We start from the raw sequence: 26069 nt of genomic DNA, 5'->3' as shown, positions 1-26069 counted from the left end.
GCATTCTGTATGTGTTGCCCCTGTGTGTGTGTGTGTGTGTGTGTGTGTGTGTGTGTGTGTGTGTGTGTGTGTGTGTGTGTGTGTGTGTGTGTGTGTGTGTGTGTGTGTGTGTGTGTGTGTGTGTGTGTGTGTGTGTGTGTGTGTGTGCCCGTGCCGTGACGTTTCCCTGAGTGTGTGTGTGTGTGTGTGTGTGTGTGTGTGTGTGTGTGTGTGTGTGTGTGTGTGTGTGTGTGTGTGTGTGTGTGTGTGTGTGTGTGTGTGTGTGCCCATGCCCATGCCCCTGTGTGACGTTTCCCTGAGTGTGTGTGTAAGGGGATCTCCCAGTGTGGAGTGGCTGGCGGCTGCTTCTGATTAGAGGCTGACAGTGTTTGGTTTTCTCTGCTATATTAAGGGTGACATTAAAAGATTATGTAAACCACAGATCATGGTGGGGTCTATATAGAGCTGTCTCTAATACCATGCATCATGGTGGGGTATCTAGTCTTTATAGAGCTGTCTCTAATACCATGGATCATGGTGGGGTATCTAGTCTCTATAGAGCTGTCTCTAATACCATGCATCATGGTGGGGTATCTAGTCTCTATAGAGCTGTCTCTAATACCATGGATCATGGTGGGGTCTCTATAGAGCTGTCTCTAATACCATGCATCATGGTGGGGTCTATATAGAGCTGTCTCTAATACCATGCATCATGGTGGGGTCTCTATAGAGCTGTCTCTAATACCATGCATCATGGTGGGGTATCTAGTCTCTATAGAGCTGTCTCTAATACCATGCATCATGGTGGGGTATCTAGTCTCTATAGAGCTGTCTCTAATACCATGCATCATGGTGGGGTATCTAGTCTTTATAGAGCTGTCTCTAATACCATGGATCATGGTGGGGTATCTAGTCTCTATAGAGCTGTCTCTAATACCATGCATCATGGTGGGGTATCTAGTCTCTATAGAGCTGTCTCTAATACCATGCATCATGGCGGGGTCTCTATAGAGCTGTCTCTAATACCATGCATCATGGTGGGGTCTCTATAGAGCTGTCTCTAATACCATGCATCATGGTGGGGTCTCTATAGAGCTGTCTCTAATACCATGGATCATGGTGGGGTCTCTAGTCTCTATAGAGCTGTCTCTAATATCATGCATCATGGTGGGGTCTCTATAGAGCTGTCTCTAATATCATGCATCATGGTGGGGTCTCTATAGAGCTGTCTCTAATACCATGCATCATGGTGGGGTATCTAGTCTCTATAGAGCTGTCTCTAATACCATGGATCATGGTGGGGTCTCTATAGAGCTGTCTCTAATACCATGCATCATGGTGGGGTATCTAGTCTCTATAGAGCTGTCTCTAATACCATGGATCATGGTGGGGTATCTAGTCTTTATAGAGCTGTCTCTAATACCATGCATCATGGTGGGGTATCTAGTCTCTATAGAGCTGTCTCTAATACCATGCATCATGGTGGGGTCTCTATAGAGCTGTCTCTAATACCATGCATCATGGTGGGGTATCTAGTCTATATAGAGCTGTCTCTAATACCATGCATCATGGTGGGGTATCTAGTCTCTATAGAGCTGTCTCTAATACCATGCATCATGGTGGGGTCTCTAGTCTCTATAGAGCTGTCTCTAATACCATGCATCATGGTGGGGTATCTAGTCTTTATAGAGCTGTCTCTAATACCATGCATCATGGTGGGGTCTCTAGTCTCTATAGAGCTGTCTCTAATACCATGCATCATGGTGGGGTATCTAGTCTCTATAGAGCTGTCTCTAATACCATGCATCATGGTGGGGTCTCTATAGAGCTGTCTCTAATACCATGGATCATGGTGGGGTATCTAGTCTCTATAGAGCTGTCTCTAATACCATGCATCATGGTGGGGTCTCTAGTCTCTATAGAGCTGCCTCTAATACCATGCATCATGGTGGGGTCTCTAGTCTCTATAGAGCTGTCTCTAATACCATGCATCATGGTGGGGTCTCTATAGAGCTGTCTCTAATACCATGGATCATGGTGGGGTATCTAGTCTCTATAGAGCTGTCTCTAATACCATGCATCATGGCGGGGTCTCTATAGAGCTGTCTCTAATACCATGCATCATGGTGGGGTCTCTATAGAGCTGTCTCTAATACCATGCATCATGGTGGGGTCTCTATAGAGCTGTCTCTAATACCATGCATCATGGTGGGGTATCTAGTCTTTATAGAGTTGTCTCTAATACCATGCATCATGGTGGGGTATCTAGTCTCTATAGAGCTGTCTCTAATACCATGCATCATGGTGGGGTCTCTAGTCTCTATAGAGCTGTCTCTAATACCATGCATCATGGTGGGGTATCTAGTCTCTATAGAGCTGTCTCTAACACCATGCATCATGGTGGGGTCTCTATAGAGCTGTCTCTAATACCATGCATCATGGTGGGGTCTCTATAGAGCTGTCTCTAATACCATGCATCATGGTGGGGTATCTACTAGAGCTGTCTCTAATACCATGCATCATGGTGGGGTCTCTATAGAGCTGTCTCTAATACCATGGATCATGGTGGGGTATCTAGTCTCTATAGAGCTGTCTCTAATACCATGCATCATGGTGGGGTATCTAGTCTCTATAGAGCTGTCTCTAATACCATGCATCATGGTGGGGTCTCTATAGAGCTGTCTCTAATACCATGCATCATGGTGGGGTATCTAGTCTCTATAGAGCTGTCTCTAATACCATGCATCATGGTGGGGTCTCTATAGAGCTGTCTCTAATACCATGGATCATGGTGGGGTCCTCTATAGAGCTGTCTCTAATACCATGCATCATGGTGGGGTATCTAGTCTCTATAGAGCTGTCTCTAATACCATGCATCATGGTGGGGTCTCTATAGAGCTGTCTCTAATACCATGGATCATGGTGGGGTATCTAGTCTCTATAGAGCTGTCTCTAATACCATGCATCATGGTGGGTATCTAGTCTCTATAGAGCTGTCTCTAATACCATGCATCATGGTGGGGTCTCTATAGAGCTGTCTCTAATACCATGCATCATGGTGGGGTCTCTCTATAGAGCTGTCTCTAATACCATGCATCATGGTGGGGTATCTAGTCTCTATAGAGCTGTCTCTAATACCATGCATCATGGTGGGGTCTCTATAGAGCTGTCTCTAATACCATGCATCATGGTGGGGTATCTAGTCTCTATAGAGCTGTCTCTAATACCATGCATCATGGTGGGGTATCTAGTCTCTATAGAGCTGTCTCTAATACCATGCATCATGGTGGGGTATCTAGTCTCTATAGAGCTGTCTCTAACACCATGCATCATGGTGGGGTCTGTCTCTATAGAGCTGTCTCTAATACCATGCATCATGGTGGGGTATCTAGTCTCTATAGAGCTGTCTCTAATACCATGCATCATGGTGGGGTATCTAGTCTCTATAGAGCTGTCTCTAATACCATGCATCATGGTGGGGTCTCTATAGAGCTGTCTCTAATACCATGGATCATGGTGGGGTATCTAGTCTCTATAGAGCTGTCTCTAATACCATGCATCATGGTGGGGTATCTAGTCTCTATAGAGCTGTCTCTAATACCATGCATCATGGTGGGGTCTCTATAGAGCTGTCTCTAATACCATGCATCATGGTGGGGTTCGTCTCTATAGAGCTGTCTCTAATACCATGCATCATGGTGGGTATCTAGTCTCTATAGAGCTGTCTCTAATACCATGCATCATGGTGGGGTCTCTATAGAGCTGTCTCTAATACCATGCATCATGGTGGGGTATCTAGTCTCTATAGAGCTGTCTCTAATACCATGCATCATGGTGGGGTATCTAGTCTCTATAGAGCTGTCTCTAATACCATGCATCATGGTGGGGTATCTAGTCTCTATAGAGCTGTCTCTAACACCATGCATCATGGTGGGGTATCTAGTCTCTATAGAGCTGTCTCTAATACCATGCATCATGGTGGGGTATCTAGTCTCTATAGAGCTGTCTCTAATACCATGCATCATGGTGGGGTATCTAGTCTCTATAGAGCTGTCTCTAATACCATGCATCATGGTGGGGTCTCTATAGAGCTGTCTCTAATACCATGGATCATGGTGGGGTATCTAGTCTCTATAGAGCTGTCTCTAATACCATGCATCATGGCGGGGTCTCTATAGAGCTGTCTCTAATACCATGCATCATGGTGGGGTCTCTATAGAGCTGTCTCTAATACCATGCATCATGGTGGGGTCTCTATAGAGCTGTCTCTAATACCATGCATCATGGTGGGGTATCTAGTCTCTATAGAGCTGTCTCTAATACCATGCATCATGGTGGGGTCTCTAGTCTCTATAGAGCTGTCTCTAATACCATGCATCATGGTGGGGTCTCTAGTCTCTATAGAGCTGTCTCTAACACCATGCATCATGGTGGGGTCTAGCTCTATAGAGCTGTCTCTAATACCATGCATCATGGTGGGGTCTCTATAGAGCTGTCTCTAATACCATGCATCATGGTGGGGTATCTAGTCTTTATAGAGCTGTCTCTAATACCATGGATCATGGTGGGGTATCTAGTCTCTATAGAGCTGTCTCTAATACCATGCATCATGGTGGGGTATCTAGTCTCTACAGAGCTGTCTCTAATACCATGCATCATGGCGGGGTCTCTATAGAGCTGTCTCTAATACCATGCATCATGGTGGGGTCTCTATAGAGCTGTCTCTAATACCATGCATCATGGTGGGGTCTCTATAGAGCTGTCTCTAATACCATGCATCATGGTGGGGTCTCTAGTCTCTATAGAGCTGTCTCTAATACCATGGATCATGGTGGGGTCTCTAGTCTCTATAGAGCTGTCTCTAATACCATGCATCATGGTGGGGTCTCTATAGAGCTGTCTCTAATACCATGCATCATGGTGGGGTCTATCTCTATAGAGCTGTCTCTAATACCATGCATCATGGTGGGGTCTAGCTCTATAGAGCTGTCTCTAATACCATGCATCATGGTGGGGTTCTAGTCTCTATAGAGCTGTCTCTAATACCATGCATCATGGTGGGGTATCTAGTCTCTATAGAGCTGTCTCTAATACCATGCATCATGGTGGGGTCTCTCTCTATAGAGCTGTCTCTAATACCATGCATCATGGTGGGGTATCTAGTCTCTATAGAGCTGTCTCTAACACCATGCATCATGGTGGGGTTAGTCTCTATAGAGCTGTCTCTAATACCATGCATCATGGTGGGGTCTCTATCTCTATAGAGCTGTCTCTAATACCATGCATCATGGTGGGGTATCTAGTCTCTATAGAGCTGTCTCTAATACCATGCATCATGGTGGGGTCTCTATAGAGCTGTCTCTAATACCATGCATCATGGTGGGGTATCTAGTCTCTATAGAGCTGTCTCTAATACCATGCATCATGGTGGGGTATCTAGTCTCTATAGAGCTGTCTCTAATACCATGCATCATGGTGGGGTCTCTATAGAGCTGTCTCTAATACCATGCATCATGGTGGGGTATCTAGTCTCTATAGAGCTGTCTCTAATACCATGCATCATGGTGGGGTCTCTATAGAGCTGTCTCTAATACCATGGATCATGGTGGGGTATCTAGTCTCTATAGAGCTGTCTCTAATACCATGCATCATGGTGGGGTATCTAGTCTCTATAGAGCTGTCTCTAATACCATGCATCATGGTGGGGTCTCTATAGAGCTGTCTCTAATACCATGCATCATGGTGGGGTCTCTATAGAGCTGTCTCTAATACCATGCATCATGGTGGGGTATCTAGTCTCTATAGAGCTGTCTCTAATACCATGCATCATGGTGGGGTCTCTATAGAGCTGTCTCTAATACCATGCATCATGGTGGGGTATCTAGTCTCTATAGAGCTGTCTCTAATACCATGCATCATGGTGGGGTATCTAGTCTCTATAGAGCTGTCTCTAATACCATGCATCATGGTGGGGTATCTAGTCTCTATAGAGCTGTCTCTAACACCATGCATCATGGTGGGGTATCTAGTCTCTATAGAGCTGTCTCTAATACCATGCATCATGGTGGGGTATCTAGTCTCTATAGAGCTGTCTCTAATACCATGCATCATGGTGGGGTATCTAGTCTCTATAGAGCTGTCTCTAATACCATGCATCATGGTGGGGTCTCTATAGAGCTGTCTCTAATACCATGGATCATGGTGGGGTATCTAGTCTCTATAGAGCTGTCTCTAATACCATGCATCATGGTGGGGTATCTAGTCTCTATAGAGCTGTCTCTAATACCATGCATCATGGTGGGGTCTCTATAGAGCTGTCTCTAATACCATGGATCATGGTGGGGTATCTAGTCTCTATAGAGCTGTCTCTAATACCATGGATCATGGTGGGTATCTAGTCTCTATAGAGCTGTCTCTAATACCATGCATCATGGTGGGGTCTCTATAGAGCTGTCTCTAATACCATGCATCATGGTGGGGTCTCTATAGAGCTGTCTCTAATACCATGCATCATGGTGGGTATCTAGTCTCTATAGAGCTGTCTCTAATACCATGCATCATGGTGGGGTCTCTATAGAGCTGTCTCTAATACCATGCATCATGGTGGGGTATCTAGTCTCTATAGAGCTGTCTCTAATACCATGCATCATGGTGGGGTATCTAGTCTCTATAGAGCTGTCTCTAATACCATGCATCATGGTGGGGTATCTAGTCTCTATAGAGCTGTCTCTAACACCATGCATCATGGTGGGGTATCTAGTCTCTATAGAGCTGTCTCTAATACCATGCATCATGGTGGGGTATCTAGTCTCTATAGAGCTGTCTCTAATACCATGCATCATGGTGGGGTATCTAGTCTCTATAGAGCTGTCTCTAATACCATGCATCATGGTGGGGTCTCTATAGAGCTGTCTCTAATACCATGGATCATGGTGGGGTATCTAGTCTCTATAGAGCTGTCTCTAATACCATGCATCATGGCGGGGTCTCTATAGAGCTGTCTCTAATACCATGCATCATGGTGGGGTCTCTATAGAGCTGTCTCTAATACCATGCATCATGGTGGGGTCTCTATAGAGCTGTCTCTAATACCATGCATCATGGTGGGGTATCTAGTCTTTATAGAGTTGTCTCTAATACCATGCATCATGGTGGGGTATCTAGTCTCTATAGAGCTGTCTCTAATACCATGCATCATGGTGGGGTCTCTAGTCTCTATAGAGCTGTCTCTAATACCATGCATCATGGTGGGGTATCTAGTCTCTATAGAGCTGTCTCTAACACCATGCATCATGGTGGGGTCTCTATAGAGCTGTCTCTAATACCATGCATCATGGTGGGGTCTCTATAGAGCTGTCTCTAATACCATGCATCATGGTGGGGTATCTAGTCTTTATAGAGCTGTCTCTAATACCATGGATCATGGTGGGGTATCTAGTCTCTATAGAGCTGTCTCTAATACCATGCATCATGGTGGGGTATCTAGTCTCTACAGAGCTGTCTCTAATACCATGCATCATGGCGGGGTCTCTATAGAGCTGTCTCTAATACCATGCATCATGGTGGGGTCTCTATAGAGCTGTCTCTAATACCATGCATCATGGTGGGGTCTCTATAGAGCTGTCTCTAATACCATGGATCATGGTGGGGTCTCTAGTCTCTATAGAGCTGTCTCTAATATCATGCATCATGGTGGGGTCTCTATAGAGCTGTCTCTAATATCATGCATCATGGTGGGGTCTCTATAGAGCTGTCTCTAATACCATGCATCATGGTGGGGTATCTAGTCTCTATAGAGCTGTCTCTAATACCATGCATCATGGTGGGGTCTCTATAGAGCTGTCTCTAATACCATGCATCATGGTGGGGTATCTAGTCTCTATAGAGCTGTCTCTAATACCATGCATCATGGTGGGGTATCTAGTCTTTATAGAGCTGTCTCTAATACCATGCATCATGGTGGGGTATCTAGTCTCTATAGAGCTGTCTCTAATACCATGCATCATGGTGGGGTCCTCTATAGAGCTGTCTCTAATACCATGCATCATGGTGGGGTATCTAGTCTCTATAGAGCTGTCTCTAATACCATGCATCATGGTGGGGTATCTAGTCTCTATAGAGCTGTCTCTAATACCATGCATCATGGTGGGGTCTCTAGTCTCTATAGAGCTGTCTCTAATACCATGCATCATGGTGGGGTATCTAGTCTTTATAGAGCTGTCTCTAATACCATGCATCATGGTGGGGTCTCTAGTCTCTATAGAGCTGTCTCTAATACCATGCATCATGGTGGGGTATCTAGTCTCTATAGAGCTGTCTCTAATACCATGCATCATGGTGGGGTCTCTATAGAGCTGTCTCTAATACCATGGATCATGGTGGGGTATCTAGTCTCTATAGAGCTGTCTCTAATACCATGCATCATGGTGGGGTCTCTAGTCTCTATAGAGCTGTCTCTAATACCATGCATCATGGTGGGGTCTCTATAGAGCTGTCTCTAATACCATGGATCATGGTGGGGTATCTAGTCTCTATAGAGCTGTCTCTAATACCATGCATCATGGCGGGGTCTCTATAGAGCTGTCTCTAATACCATGCATCATGGTGGGGTCTCTATAGAGCTGTCTCTAATACCATGCATCATGGTGGGGTCTCTATAGAGCTGTCTCTAATACCATGCATCATGGTGGGGTATCTAGTCTTTATAGAGTTGTCTCTAATACCATGCATCATGGTGGGGTATCTAGTCTCTATAGAGCTGTCTCTAATACCATGCATCATGGTGGGGTCTCTAGTCTCTATAGAGCTGTCTCTAATACCATGCATCATGGTGGGGTATCTAGTCTCTATAGAGCTGTCTCTAACACCATGCATCATGGTGGGGTCTCTATAGAGCTGTCTCTAATACCATGCATCATGGTGGGGTCTCTATAGAGCTGTCTCTAATACCATGCATCATGGTGGGGTATCTATAGAGCTGTCTCTAATACCATGCATCATGGTGGGGTCTCTATAGAGCTGTCTCTAATACCATGGATCATGGTGGGTATCTAGTCTCTATAGAGCTGTCTCTAATACCATGCATCATGGTGGGGTATCTAGTCTCTATAGAGCTGTCTCTAATACCATGCATCATGGTGGGGTCTCTATAGAGCTGTCTCTAATACCATGCATCATGGTGGGGTATCTAGTCTCTATAGAGCTGTCTCTAATACCATGGATCATGGTGGGGTCTCTATAGAGCTGTCTCTAATACCATGGATCATGGTGGGGTCTCTATAGAGCTGTCTCTAATACCATGCATCATGGTGGGGTATCTAGTCTCTATAGAGCTGTCTCTAATACCATGCATCATGGTGGGGTATCTAGTCTCTATAGAGCTGTCTCTAATACCATGCATCATGGTGGGGTATCTAGTCTCTATAGAGCTGTCTCTAACACCATGCATCATGGTGGGGTATCTAGTCTCTATAGAGCTGTCTCTAATACCATGCATCATGGTGGGGTATCTAGTCTCTATAGAGCTGTCTCTAATACCATGCATCATGGTGGGGTCTAGTCTCTATAGAGCTGTCTCTAATACCATGCATCATGGTGGGGTTAGCTCTATAGAGCTGTCTCTAATACCATGCATCATGGTGGGGTATCTAGTCTCTATAGAGCTGTCTCTAATACCATGCATCATGGTGGGGTTCTCTATAGAGCTGTCTCTAATACCATGGATCATGGTGGGGTTAGTCTCTATAGAGCTGTCTCTAATACCATGGATCATGGTGGGGTATCTAGTCTCTATAGAGCTGTCTCTAATACCATGCATCATGGTGGGTTGTCTCTATAGAGCTGTCTCTAATACCATGCATCATGGTGGGGTCTCTATAGAGCTGTCTCTAATACCATGCATCATGGTGGGTATCTAGTCTCTATAGAGCTGTCTCTAATACCATGCATCATGGTGGGGTCTCTATAGAGCTGTCTCTAATACCATGCATCATGGTGGGGTATCTAGTCTCTATAGAGCTGTCTCTAATACCATGCATCATGGTGGGGTATCTAGTCTCTATAGAGCTGTCTCTAATACCATGCATCATGGTGGGGTATCTAGTCTCTATAGAGCTGTCTCTAACACCATGCATCATGGTGGGGTATCTAGTCTCTATAGAGCTGTCTCTAATACCATGCATCATGGTGGGGTATCTAGTCTCTATAGAGCTGTCTCTAATACCATGCATCATGGTGGGGTATCTAGTCTCTATAGAGCTGTCTCTAATACCATGCATCATGGTGGGGTCTCTATAGAGCTGTCTCTAATACCATGGATCATGGTGGGGTATCTAGTCTCTATAGAGCTGTCTCTAATACCATGCATCATGGTGGGGTCTCTAGTCTCTATAGAGCTGCCTCTAATACCATGCATCATGGTGGGGTCTCTAGTCTCTATAGAGCTGTCTCTAATACCATGCATCATGGTGGGGTCTCTATAGAGCTGTCTCTAATACCATGGATCATGGTGGGGTATCTAGTCTCTATAGAGCTGTCTCTAATACCATGCATCATGGCGGGGTCTCTATAGAGCTGTCTCTAATACCATGCATCATGGTGGGGTCTCTATAGAGCTGTCTCTAATACCATGCATCATGGTGGGGTCTCTATAGAGCTGTCTCTAATACCATGCATCATGGTGGGGTATCTAGTCTTTATAGAGTTGTCTCTAATACCATGCATCATGGTGGGGTATCTAGTCTCTATAGAGCTGTCTCTAATACCATGCATCATGGTGGGGTCTCTAGTCTCTATAGAGCTGTCTCTAATACCATGCATCATGGTGGGGTATCTAGTCTCTATAGAGCTGTCTCTAACACCATGCATCATGGTGGGGTCTCTATAGAGCTGTCTCTAATACCATGCATCATGGTGGGGTCTCTATAGAGCTGTCTCTAATACCATGCATCATGGTGGGGTATCTATAGAGCTGTCTCTAATACCATGCATCATGGTGGGGTCTCTATAGAGCTGTCTCTAATACCATGGATCATGGTGGGTATCTAGTCTCTATAGAGCTGTCTCTAATACCATGCATCATGGTGGGGTATCTAGTCTCTATAGAGCTGTCTCTAATACCATGCATCATGGTGGGGTCTCTATAGAGCTGTCTCTAATACCATGCATCATGGTGGGGTATCTAGTCTCTATAGAGCTGTCTCTAATACCATGGATCATGGTGGGGTCTCTATAGAGCTGTCTCTAATACCATGGATCATGGTGGGGTCTCTATAGAGCTGTCTCTAATACCATGCATCATGGTGGGGTATCTAGTCTCTATAGAGCTGTCTCTAATACCATGCATCATGGTGGGGTCTCTATAGAGCTGTCTCTAATACCATGGATCATGGTGGGGTATCTAGTCTCTATAGAGCTGTCTCTAATACCATGGATCATGGTGGGTATCTAGTCTCTATAGAGCTGTCTCTAATACCATGCATCATGGTGGGGTCTCTATAGAGCTGTCTCTAATACCATGCATCATGGTGGGTATCTAGTCTCTATAGAGCTGTCTCTAATACCATGCATCATGGTGGGGTCTCTATAGAGCTGTCTCTAATACCATGCATCATGGTGGGGTATCTAGTCTCTATAGAGCTGTCTCTAATACCATGCATCATGGTGGGGTATCTAGTCTCTATAGAGCTGTCTCTAACACCATGCATCATGGTGGGGTATCTAGTCTCTATAGAGCTGTCTCTAACACCATGCATCATGGTGGGGTCTCTATAGAGCTGTCTCTAATACCATGGATCATGGTGGGTATCTAGTCTCTATAGAGCTGTCTCTAATACCATGCATCATGGTGGGGTATCTAGTCTCTATAGAGCTGTCTCTAATACCATGCATCATGGTGGGGTCTCTATAGAGCTGTCTCTAATACCATGCATCATGGTGGGGTATCTAGTCTCTATAGAGCTGTCTCTAATACCATGGATCATGGTGGGGTCTCTATAGAGCTGTCTCTAATACCATGCATCATGGTGGGGTATCTAGTCTCTATAGAGCTGTCTCTAATACCATGGATCATGGTGGGTATCTAGTCTCTATAGAGCTGCCTCTAATACCATGCATCATGGTGGGGTCTCTATAGAGCTGTCTCTAATACCATGCATCATGGTGGGGTCACTATAGAGCTGTCTCTAATACCATGCATCATGGTGGGTATCTAGTCTCTATAGAGCTGTCTCTAATACCATGCATCATGGTGGGGTCTCTATAGAGCTGTCTCTAATACCATGCATCATGGTGGGGTATCTAGTCTCTATAGAGCTGTCTCTAACACCATGCATCATGGTGGGGTATCTAGTCTCTATAGAGCTGTCTCTAACACCATGCATCATGGTGGGGTATCTAGTCTTTATAGAGCTGTCTCTAATACCATGCATCATGGTGGGGTCTCTATAGAGCTATCTCTAATACCATGCATCATGGTGGGGTATCTAGTCTCTATAGAGCTGTCTCTAATACCATGGACCATGGTGGGGTATCAAGTCTCTATAGAGCTGTCTCTAATGCCATGCATCATGGTGGGGTCTCTATAGAGCTGTCTCTAATACCATGCATCATGGTGGGGTATCTAGTCTCTATAGAGCTGTCTCTAATACCATGCATCCTGGTGGGGTCTCTGTAGAGCTGTCTCTAATACCATGCATCATGGTGGGGTCTCTATAGAGCTGTCTCTAATACCATGCATCATGGTGGGGTATCTAGTCTTTATAGAGCTGTCTCTAATACCATGCATCATGGTGGGGTATCTAGTCTCTATAGAGCTGTATCTAATACCATGCATCATGGTGGGGTATCTAGTCTCTATAGAGCTGTCTCTAACACCATGCATCATGGTGGGGTCTCTATAGAGCTGTCTCTAATACCATGCATCATGGTGGGGTCTCTATAGAGCTTTCTCTAATACCATGCATCATGGTGGGGTATCTATAGAGCTGTCTCTAATACCATGCATCATGGTGGGGTCTCTATAGAGCTGTCTCTAATACCATGGATCATGGTGGGTATCTAGTCTCTATAGAGCTGTCTCTAATACCATGCATCATGGTGGGGTATCTAGTCTCTATAGAGCTGTCTCTAATACCATGCATCATGGTGGGGTCTCTATAGAGCTGTCTCTAATACCATGCATCATGGTTGGGTATCTAGTCTCTATAGAGCTGTCTCTAATACCATGGATCATGGTGGGGTCTCTATAGAGCTGTCTCTAATACCATGGATCATGGTGGGGTCTCTATAGAGCTGTCTCTAATACCATGCATCATGGTGGGGTATCTAGTCTCTATAGAGCTGTCTCTAATACCATGGATCATGGTGGGTATCTAGTCTCTATAGAGCTGTCTCTAATACCATGCATCATGGTGGGGTCTCTATAGAGCTGTCTCTAATACCATGCATCATGGTGGGTATCTAGTCTCTATAGAGCTGTCTCTAATACCATGGATCATGGTGGGTATCTAGTCTCTATAGAGCTGTCTCTAATACCATGCATCGTGGTGTGGTATCTAGTCTCTATAGAGCTGTCTCTAATACCATGCATCATGGTGGGGTCTCTATAGAGCTGTCTCTAATACCATGCATCATGGTGGGGTCTCTATAGAGCTGTCTCTAATACCATGCATCATGGTGGGGTATCTAGTCTCTATAGAGCTGTCTCTAATACCATGCATCATGGTGGGGTATCTAGTCTCTATAGAGCTGTCTCTAATACCATGCATCATGGTGGGGTCTCTATAGAGCTGTCTCTAATACCATGCATCATGGTGGGGTCTCTATAGAGCTGTCTCTAATACCATGCATCATGGTGGGGTATCTAGTCTCTATAGAGCTGTCTCTAATACCATGCATCCTGGTGGGGTCTCTGTAGAGCTGTCTCTAATACCATGCATCATGGTGGGGTCTCTATAGAGCTGTCTCTAATACCATGCATCATGGTGGGGTATCTAGTCTTTATAGAGCTGTCTCTAATACCATGCATCATGGTGGGGTCTCTATAGAGCTGTCTCTAATACCATGCATCATGGTGGGGTATCTAGTCTCTATAGAGCTGTCTCTAATACCATGCATCATGGTGGGGTATCTAGTCTCTATAGAGCTGTCTCTAACACCATGCATCATGGTGGGGTCTCTATAGAGCTGTCTCTAATACCATGCATCATGGTGGGGTCTCTATAGAGCTGTCTCTAATACCATGCATCATGGTGGGGTATCTATAGAGCTGTCTCTAATACCATGCATCATGGTGGGGTCTCTATAGAGCTGTCTCTAATACCATGGATCATGGTGGGTATCTAGTCTCTATAGAGCTGTCTCTAATACCATGCATCATGGTGGGGTATCTAGTCTCTATAGAGCTGTCTCTAATACCATGCATCATGGTGGGGTCTCTATAGAGCTGTCTCTAATACCATGCATCATGGTTGGGTATCTAGTCTCTATAGAGCTGTCTCTAATACCATGGATCATGGTGGGGTCTCTATAGAGCTGTCTCTAATACCATGGATCATGGTGGGGTCTCTATAGAGCTGTCTCTAATACCATGCATCATGGTGGGGTATCTAGTCTCTATAGAGCTGTCTCTAATACCATGGATCATGGTGGGTATCTAGTCTCTATAGAGCTGTCTCTAATACCATGCATCATGGTGGGGTCTCTATAGAGCTGTCTCTAATACCATGCATCATGGTGGGTATCTAGTCTCTATAGAGCTGTCTCTAATACCATGGATCATGGTGGGTATCTAGTCTCTATAGAGCTGTCTCTAATACCATGCATCGTGGTGTGGTATCTAGTCTCTATAGAGCTGTCTCTAATACCATGCATCATGGTGGGGTCTCTATAGAGCTGTCACTAATACCATGCATCATGGTGGGGTCTCTATAGAGCTGTCTCTAATACCATGCATCATGGTGGGGTATCTAGTCTCTATAGAGCTGTCTCTAATACCATGCATCATGGTGGGGTATCTAGTCTCTATAGAGCTGTCTCTAATACCATGCATCATGGTGGGGTCTCTATAGAGCTGTCTCTAATACCATGCATCATGGTGGGGTATCTAGTCTCTATAGAGCTGTCTCTAATACCATGCATCATGGTGGGGTATCTAGTCTCTATAGAGCTGTCTCTAATACCATGCATCATGGTGGGGTATCTAGTCTCTATAGAGCTGTCTCTAATACCATGCATCATGGTGGGGTATCTAGTCTCTTAGTACTGCTGTATCTCCTATAAGCAGACTCTGTGTATGGACTTATAGGAAAATCATTAGTCCACTGATGATACAGTCCCGAAACGTTTTGCATGTCAGCAGTCAAGTTTTGAAGATATTGGACTTTTAAGAACCAAACTGTGACTTGCAAAACGCATCATCATCATGATGTGGCCGATGACAGTTTGCTTCTTGAAAGTCCAGTATCTTGAAAGCTTGACTGCTGACATGCAAAACGTTTTGGGACTGTATCAAAAGTGGCCAATTAAAACAAATACCAAAATATAGTTTTTGAGCTACAAGGCGGGAGATGGCCCCCCACAATCAAGTCTTGCTTTAGGCCCCCAAAAGCTTGAGCCGACACTACTCAAGAGCCAATGATAACTGTCTGCTGAAAGGAGGGCCCAACACTTGGGTCAACCTAAGGACTTAAAGTTAGGATCCCAGCCAATGACAGGCAATGTTATAGAGGAGAGGCATATAGGAAGGTGCTAATGACATCTTATTGTCCATGTTGAATGTGTAAGGTTACGGGAGCCAAGAGGGGACACACCTCACCTTGAATCCTTTTGTACTTCTTGTACCAGCGGCCAAACTCCTGGCACTTGGAGGTGGACACGTTGGCATAGTACGAGCTGTTGACTATGGCAGAGATCATACTCTGATGAGAGAGAGAGAGAGAGAGAGAGAGAGAGAGAGAGAGAGAGAGAGAGGTGAATATAGTGTATGTTTTAGTGAGTGTTTACTGTGTAATACTAGACCTATAAGGACCTGGAGCACCACAACACAGTCACATACTGTATGGACTGGAACACCACAACACAGTCACATACTGTATGGACTGGAGCACCACAACACAGTCACATACTGTATGGACTGGAGCACCACAACACAGTCACATACTGTATGGACTGGAACACCACAACACAGTCACATACTGTATGGACTGGAGCACCACAACACAGTCACATACTGTATGGACTGGAACACCACAACACAGTCACATACTGTATGGACTGGAGCACCACAACACAGTCACATACTGTATGGACTGGAACACCACAACACAGTCACATACTGTATGGACTGGAACACCACAACACAGTCACATACTGTATGGACTGGAGCACCACAACACAGTCACATACTGTATGGACTGGAACACCACAACACAGTCACATACTGTATGGACTGGAACACCACAACACAGTCACATACTGTATGGACTGGAGCACCACAACACAGTCACATACTGTATGGACTGGAACACCACAACACAGTCACATACTGTATGGACTGGAGCACCACAACACAGTCACATACTGTATGGACTGGAGCACCACAACACAGTCACATACTGTATGGACTGGAACACCACAACACAGTCACATACTGTATGGACTGGAGCACCACAACACAGTCACATACTGTATGGACTGGAACACCACAACACAGTCACATACTGTATGGACTGGAGCACCACAACACAGTCACATACTGTATGGACTGGAACACCACAACACAGTCACATACTGTATGGATTGGAGCACCACAACACAGTCACATACTGTATGGACTGGAACACCACAACACAGTCACATACTGTATGGACTGGAACACCACAACACAGTCACATACTGTATGGACTGGAACACCACAACACAGTCACATACTGTATGGACTGGAACACCACAACACAGTCACATACTGTATGGACTGGAGCACCACAACACAGTCACATACTGTATGGACTGGAGCACCACAACACAGTCACATACTGTATGGACTGGAACACCTCAACACAGTCACATACTGTATGGACTGGAGCACCACAACACAGTCACATACTGTACGGACTGGAACACCACAACACAGTCACATACTGTATGGACTGGAACACCACAACACAGTCACATACTGTATGGACTGGAACACCACAACACAGTCACATACTGTATGGACTGGAGCACCACAACACAGTCACATACTGTATGGACTGGAGCACCACAACACAGTCACATACTGTATGGACTGGAACACCACAACACAGTCACATACTGTATGGACTGGAACACCACAACACAGTCACATACTGTATGGACTGGAGCACCACAACACAGTCACATACTGTATGGACTGGAGCACCACAACACAGTCACATACTGTATGGACTGGAACACCACAACACAGTCACATACTGTATGGACTGGAGCACCACAACACAGTCACATACTGTATGGACTGGAACACCACAACACAGTCACATACTGTATGGACTGGAACACCACAACACAGTCACATACTGTATGGACTGGAACACCACAACACAGTCACATACTGTATGGACTGGAGCACCACAACACAGTCACATACTGTATGGACTGGAACACCACAACACAGTCACATACTGTATGGACTGGAGCACCACAACACAGTCACATACTGTATGGACTGGAACACCACAACACAGTCACATACTGTATGGACTGGAACACCACAACACAGTCACATACTGTAGGGACTGGAACACCACAACACAGTCACATACTGTATGGACTGGAGCACCACAACACAGTCACATACTGTAGGGACTGGAACACCACAACACAGTCACATACTGTATGGACTGGAGCACCACAACACAGTCACATACTGTATGGACTGGAACACCACAACACAGTCACATACTGTATGGACTGGAGCACCACAACACAGTCACATACGGAAGAAAACAGATCTGCGTTGTTGTTTTGGAATCTGTACACAGGAAGTCATGTGTCATTTGAACGCCATGTAAGAAAAGCACACCACTTCCTGCAGCTAATGAAAAACAATCTAAGCCAGAGACTAAGATACATAACATGACATGACATGACATAACATAAGATGACATAAGATGCTACCAGAGAGAGAGGGCCCTCCTTGGCACATGATTCCCCACCACTATAAGGCTAATACAATGCAGTACAACCTAAGCCAGAGACTAAGTTGCATGACATGACATGACATAAGCTGCTACCTGAGAGAGAGGGCACTCCTTGGCCAGGGAACTCTGGTTCATCTCCTTCAGTAGCTCTTTGAGGGCGTTCCTCACCGTAGCGTGGTTCCACTGCTCTGATGGTAGATCCTCCAGCCTGGAAAAGCTGGAACCAGGGTTGGATTCATTACCACATGCACTTTGGCCAAAAAGTACACATCTTAGTCCTCAGAATGATCTATGATTTTTGCTTTAGACATGTTTAAAACTGGTTTCATGACGATCACCCAATGGGGTGGCAGGTAGCCTCGTGGTTAGAGCATTGGGCCAGTAACCGAAAGGTCTCTGGTTTGAATACCCGAGCCGACAAGGTGAAAATCTGTCGATATGCCCTTGAGGAACGAACTTAACCCTAATTTGCTCCAGGGGCGCCGTACTACTATGGCTGACCCTGTAAAACAACACATTTCACGGCACCTATTTAGTGTATGTGTTGTCATCCTGGTGCCAGCTAACCTGATATCAAACAGTGGCCATAATGATAGCGAGACTATCTACTCCTATCAACAAAGTCATAACCAGGGTGGATTGTTATAGTGTGCTGTGGTACTACCATGGTAACACTATTAAACAAACATTATTGACGGTTACCATTACCCACTGTTGATAAGTGACTCACTGTAAGTGCAGGTTAGCGTTTTTCGTCATGAATGTTGTTCTGGAGGCAGCTCTGCAGAGTGCTCACTAGCTGGCTGTCATAAAGTCATAAAATCTGATTTTAAACCTAACATTATCTCTAACCTTAACCATACTGCTAACCCTAATGCCTGAACCTAACCTTAACCCTAACCTTCACCACACTGCTAACCCTAATGCCTGAATCTAATCTTAACCCTAACCTTCACCACACTGCTAACCCTAATGCCTGAACCTAACCTTATCCCTAACCTTCACCACACTGCTAACCCTAATGCCTGAACCTAACCTTATCCCTAACCTTCACCACACTGCTAATCCTAATGCCTGAACCTAACCTTAAATTAAGATCAAAAAGCTGCATTTTTGTTTTCATACATTTTTACAATATTTCCCATTTTGACTTTGCAGCTGGCCCATCTAGCGGAAACGGCTCAGTTCTGCCTCCAGGACAAGACTCATCCCAATAAACCTGCTTTTCATATCAATAAACCTGCTCTCTCCCAACCCCCCTCTCCTCTCTCTCTCTCTCTCTCTCTCACACACACACACACACACACACACACACACACACACACACACACACACACACACACACACACACACACACACACACACACACACACACACACACACACACACACACACACACACACACACACACACTCCCCTCCGGCCCCACTGACCTCTGCAGTAGGATGCGGAGGGTAACCATGTGATAGACGTCCAGCAGCATGTCGGCGACGGTGGCCTCGGGGGCATCAGTCAGGAAATGGATGGGCATGGGGTTCCAGCGGCCCACTTTGATGATGCCTGGAGGTGAGGCAGAACAATGATGTCATCAACATGCTGCCATTTTCAGTTTCTACACATTCACCTGGGGGTTCATTTCTTAAGGTTGCCGAAGACGACAAAGTCTGTATGTGTGTGTGCCTGTACATGTGAAAACCTAGATATAATGTTTCTATATTTTCCTCAGTGGCTGTAAAACTCACGGTTTAACAATGAGAGATAAAGAGTGAGATAAAGAGTGTTATCTATTAATGTATTATCAGCCTGGGGAAGAGGCACCGACCTGATTCCCCACATCTATCAACCCTAACCCTTATCAGCCTGGGGAAGAAACACAGAGACCCAGCAAAGCCTTTTATAGCAGGGATATACGTGCAAGAGACAACATCACTGATGGACAGGACAGGTCAAGGCTGGAGATTGCGTCACACGCCAATTAATACCGCCCCATTCAAATGAATGATTGTTTAATTAACCCAAATAGATATCTCTGGATCTAAAGACAGGTGAGTTAATAGATATACATCATATAGAGAGCTCTGAGAGATATCTCCGGATCTAAAGACAGGTGAGTTAATAGATATACATCATATAGAGAGCTCTGAGAGATATCTCCGGATCTAAAGACAGGTGAGTTAATAGATATACATCATATAGAGAGCTCTGAGAGATATCTCTGGATCTAAAGACACGTGAGTTAATAGATATACATCATATAGAGAGCTCTGAGAGATATCTCTGGATCTAAAGACAGGTGAGTTAATAGATATACATCATATAGAGAGCTCTGAGAGATATCTCCGGATCTAAAGACAGGTGAGTTAATAGATATACATCATATAGAGAGCTCTGAGAGATATCTCCGGATCTAAAGACAGGTGAGTATTAAGGAAATAGGGGATGACTAGAAATGGGCATCAGGACATAGACTTTAATTTTGAATTGGTCGCTTATCGCTCCTGATCTAGAGTGTTTCCATTATTCATTGAACGCTCTTGTGGCTGAGCATAGAACTCTAGAAATTGAACCACATCCAAACAGAGATAGAGTAATGGCGTTACAAAGTATGAAATGACAGTGATTTAAGTAAGACCCATGACTGCTTGCCTACACAGTGCTGGTTCAACAGAAAAGCAAGATAAGAAGTCTGCCCCTATATAGACACTGCATCCCCCGCCCCACCCTCTCTCTCCCTCTGCATCTGAAATGCATCCTGGGATGTGTACACAGACACATTCCCCTGTCCTTCCTCAAGACCAGGGCTGGAACAGCTAAACTAAACAAGGCTAATCACATTAGGATCAGGGCAATCAAACACAGATAGCCCCGGCCTGCCAGCCTCCATCTGCAATAGTGTGTGTGTGTGTGTGTGTGTGTGTGTGTGTGTGTGTGTGTGTGTGTGTGTGTGTGTGTGTGTGTGTGTGTGTGTGTGTGTGGATACAGTGGCATTTGGTAAAAATGGATCAGAAGTAGTATTCCTCATAATGTTAGTTCTGATTGTTTTGTTCTGACCTGCTCAGTGTCACATGTTGAAATGACCTGCCGACCTGCTCAGTGTCACATGTTGAAATGACCTGCCGACCAGCTCAATGTCACATGTTGAAATGACCTGCCGACCTGCTCAGTGTCACATGTTGAAATGACCTGCCGACCAGCTCAATGTCACATGTTGAAATGACCTGCCGACCTGCTCAATGTCACATGTTGAAATGACCTGCCGACCAGCTCAATGTCACATGTTGAAATGACCTGCCGACCTGCTCAATGTCACATGTTGAAATGACCTGCCGACCAGCTCAATGTCACATGTTGAAATGACCTGCCGACCAGCTCAATGTCACATGTTGAAATGACCTGCCGACCTGCTCAATGTCACATGTTGAAATGACCTGCCGACCAGCTCAATGTCACATGTTGAAATGACCTGCCGACCTGCTCAATGTCACATGTTGAAATGACCTGCCGACCAGCTCAATGTCACATGTTGAAATGACCTGCCGACCAGCTCAATGTCACATGTTGAAATGACCTGCCGACCTGCTCAATGTCACATGTTGAAATGACCTGCCGACCAGCTCGATGTCACATGTTGAAATGACCTGCCGACCAGCTCAATGTCACATGTTGAAATGACCTGCCGACCAGCTCAATGTCACATGTTGAAATGACCTGCCGACCAGCTCAATGTCACATGTTGAAATGACCTGCCGACCAGCTCAATGTCACATGTTGAAATGACCTGCCGACCAGCTCAATGTCACATGTTGAAATGACCTGCCGACCAGCTCAATGTCACATGTTGAAATGACCTGCCGACCTGCTCAGTGTCACATGTTGAAATGACCTGCCGACCAGCTCTTTGGGGTTGACCGGCAAGGTATTTATTTCAGTCATTGGTCTATATTTATTCTGTCCTGTAGCAATGTTTGGCTTTACGTGGTGTGACTGTTTTACTGTTGTGGAGGGTTGGAAGCAGCCTTGGTGTGACTGTTTTACTGTTGTGGAGGGTTGGAAGCAGCCTTGGTGTGACTGTTTTACTGTTGTGGAGGGTTGGAAGCAGCCTTGGTGTGACTGTTTTACTGTTGTGGAGGGTTGGAAGCAGCCTTGGTGTGACTGTTTTACTGTTGTGGAGGGTTGGAAGCAGCCTTGGTGTGACTGTTTTACTGTTGTGGAGGGTTGGAAACAGCCTTGGTGTGACTGTTTTACTGTTGTGGAGGGTTGGAAGCAGCCTTGGTGTGACTGTTTTACTGTTGTGGAGGGTTGGAAACAGCCTTGGTGTGACTGTTTTACTGTTGTGGAGGGTTGGAAACAGCCTTGGTGTGACTGTTTTACTGTTGTGGAGGGTTGGAAGCAGCCTTGGTGTGACTGTTTTACTGTTGTGGAGGGTTGGAAGCAGCCTTGGTGTGACTGTTTTACTGTTGTGGAGGGTTGGAAGCAGCCTTGGTGTGACTGTTTTACTGTTGTGGAGGGTTGGAAGCAGCCTTGGTGTGACTGTTTTACTGTTGTGGAGGGTTGGAAACAGCCTTGGTGTGACTGTTTTACTGTTGTGGAGGGTTGGAAGCAGCCTTGGTGTGACTGTTTTACTGTTGTGGAGGGTTGGAAACAGCCTTGGTGTGACTGTTTTACTGTTGTGGAGGGTTGGAAGCAGCCTTGGTGTGACTGTTTTACTGTTGTGGAGGGTTGGAAACAGCCTTGGTGTGACTGTTTTACTGTTGTGGAGGGTTGGAAGCAGCCTTGGTGTGACTGTTTTACTGTTGTGGAGGGTTGGAAGCAGCCTTGGTGTGACTGTTTTACTGTTGTGGAGGGTTGGAAGCAGCCTTGGTGTGACTGTTTTACTGTTGTGGAGGGTTGGAAGCAGCCTTGGTGTGACTGTTTTACTGTTGTGGAGGGTTGGAAGCAGCCTTGGTGTGACCTTTCTCACTTTAGGTCGCATGTAAATTGCATTCCTTTTGTAACTTGTACCAGCTTACATGAACAAGAATCACAGTGTGTTTTTCATCACTGAATTACAAAATGAAGTGTGTTTTGTAATATTGCCAGTAGCAGATTAAGTGATAAATACATGACGGCAAACATTTAAAAGGTGGTTTGTGATCAGCTCTTTCAGAAAGGATAATTCTCTGACCCTCTGACAGGCACACACCTACCCCCCCCCCCAACAAACACACACACACACCACACACACCCTCGCACACACACTCCTGTCCTATCTGACTCACCTCTCGCCTGCACGGCTGAGTTGTGGGAGTAGCCCAGGGCCACGAGGGCTGTCTCCACCAGCTGGGTAAAGAGGATGTCCTTACGAACCAATACAAACTCAGCATGTCTGTCACCACGCCCATCCCCGTCAGAGACCACACCCCCAGACACGACCCCATCTGCCTGCTCCACTACACAGTACACAGGGATCATCAGACCTGGAGAGAGAGAGAGAGAGAGAGAGAGAGAGAGAGAGAGAGAGAGAGAGAGAGAGAGAGAGAAACAGGTGGAGGATGGAGAGAGAGAGAGAGAGAGAGAGAGAGAGAGAGATAGAGACAGGAGACAGGGAGACAGGAGGAGGGGGAGAGAGAGAGACAGGGGGAGACAGGGAGACAGGGAGAGAGAGAGAGAGAGAGAGGAGGGGGGAGAGCGAGAGAGAGCGAGATAGATACAGGGAGACAGGAGGGGAGGGAGAGAGAGAGGAGGGGAGAGAAAGAGAGAGAGAGGACTGAGTGACAATAAACAACCTTCTCCATTACAGTAAGAAAGAAATGATGAATCCAATACAACCTGGGCTTGATATGAACACAGAGGGAGGGCTAGAAGATTAGCTCAGTTATTACTCATCATCATTTAGCAGACACTTATCCAGAGCAATTAGGGCTAAGTGCCTTGCTGAAGGGCACATCGACAGATTCATCACTTAGTCTACTCTGGGATTTGAACCAGTGACCTTTCAGTTATTGTCCCAACACTCTTAACTGCTAAGCACTCACACACAGCACATATCAACGTCTTGCATGAAGTCATTTTCTGAACCACTCATAACAAATTAAGGACATCATTCTGATGTCTTTCACGGATTAAAAAAGAGACCAGTGAATAATTTGATAATTTGCTTTAGTCATGAAACTGTGACTTTTCCAAGCCTGAAACCCTCCATCGTACTCAGCTAATCCTCAAGGAGTAGTAATTTGGAGGAATCAATCAAGCTACTGACAGCACAACGACAAATGAACTCCAGGAAACCAAGTCTCACCAGGCACGCTATATCCCAATAACTCAGCTAGGGTGTGTGTGTGTGTGTGTGTGTGTGTGTGTGTGTGTGTGTGTGTGTGTGTGTGTGTGTGTGTGTGTGCGCGTACGCACGCACGCACGCATTTGTGGAAGTGTGTGTATATGTCCCTACAAGTGAACATACACTGTACATAAACTGCTCTCTGGACTATAGTGTTAGGATAGCATGTGTGTGGCCCATTCCACACCGCCATACTGTGGTTTAAACAGAGAGGCTGATTTCCCCCTGTTCAAAGACAGCTCCCTCATTAACACTAGCAGAAAGCCATGGCTATGAGGAGGAATCCTTCTCTCTTCTCTTCTCTTCTCTTCTCTTCTCTTCTCTTCTCTTCTCTTCTCTTCTCTTCTCTTCTCTTCTCTTCTCTTCTCTGTCTGTCTGTCTGTCTGTCTGTCTGTCTGTCTGTCTGTCTGTCTGTCTGTCTGTCTGTCTGTCTGTCTGTCTCACTCTTATTTTGGTCTCTGTCTCTGTCTCTCTCTCTCTCTCTCTCTCTCTGTCTCTCTCTCTCTCTGTCTCTCTCTCTCTCTCTCTCTCACTCTCTGTCTCTCTCAATTCAATTAAAGGGGCTTTATTGGCATGGGAAACATTTGTTAACATTGCCAATGCAAGTGAGGTAGATAATATACAAAAGTGAAATAAACAATAAAAATTAACAGTTGTCACGTCCTGACCATAGAAAGATGTTATTTTCTATGGTAGAGTAGGTCAGGGCGTGACAGGTTTTTTTTCCTATGTTTTCTATTTCTATGTTGTCAGGGTCTAGTTTTGTATTTCTATGTTGGGGTTTTGTTTGGGATGATCTCCAATTAGAGGCAGCTGGTCCTCGTTGTCTCTAATTGGAGATCATACTTAAGTAGGGTTTTTTTTTCCACCTGGGTTTGTGGGAGATTGTTTTTGAGTTAGTGTATGTTTCACCTCTGCATCACGGTTTGTTGTTTTGTTCTTTAGTTTATGTGTATGTATTGCATAGTTTCACAGTGTAAATAAAATGTGGAACGACACACACGCTGCACTTTGGTCCGCTTCTCCTTACGACAACAGTAAACATTACACTCACAGATGTTTCAAAAGAATAAAGACATTACAAATGGCATATTATGTGTATATATACAGTGTTGTAACGATGTACAAATGGTTAAAGTACAAAATGGAAAATAAATAAACATAAATATGGGTTGTATTTACAATGGTGTTTGTTCTTCGCTGGTTGACCTTTTCTTGTGGCAACAGGTCACAAATCTTGCTGCTGTGATGTCACACTGTGGTATTTCACCCAGTAGATATGGGAGTTTATCAAAATCGGGTGTGTTTTGGAATTCTTTGTGGATCTGTGTAATCTGAGGGAAATATGTGTCTCTCTGTCTGCCTGTCTGTCTGTCTGTCTATCCGTGTGTCCGTGTGTGTGAGTGGACGTGTTAAACTAGTAAATGAACAAACATTTGACCAACTGGGGACATTTTGTTGGTCCCCACAAGGTAAAATGCTATTTCTGGGGGGGTTTAGGGTTAAGGTTAGAATTAGTGTTAGTGTTAGGGTTAGAATTAGGTTTATGGCTAGGGTTAAGGTTAGGGTTAGGGTTAAGGGTTAGGGAAAAT

The 26069-nt window shown here is 45.2% G+C and overlaps 1 protein-coding gene across 2 annotated transcripts in view; it reads right to left on the bottom strand.

Annotated features, from left to right (window-relative positions):
* The window catches only part of LOC106574802 (DNA-binding protein SATB2), a 58607-nt gene that overhangs the window by 19597 nt on the left and 12941 nt on the right, over positions 1–26069 (bottom strand). For both annotated transcript variants that reach the window (XM_045698137.1, XM_045698136.1), the window contains exons 3-6: positions 23420–23617; positions 19595–19721; positions 18255–18378; positions 15794–15896 (exon numbers count right to left, since the gene is read on the bottom strand). In XM_045698137.1, coding sequence (XP_045554093.1) covers positions 15794–15896; positions 18255–18378; positions 19595–19721; positions 23420–23617 — 552 coding nt within the window. The remainder of the gene's footprint in view (positions 1–15793; positions 15897–18254; positions 18379–19594; positions 19722–23419; positions 23618–26069) is intronic.

This window comes from Salmo salar, chromosome ssa16 (genome assembly GCF_905237065.1).
Source record: "Salmo salar chromosome ssa16, Ssal_v3.1, whole genome shotgun sequence".
NCBI lineage: Eukaryota > Metazoa > Chordata > Actinopteri > Salmoniformes > Salmonidae > Salmo > Salmo salar.
Note: the sequence above shows the minus strand (reverse complement) of the source record. Positions and strands in the feature narration are given on the sequence as shown.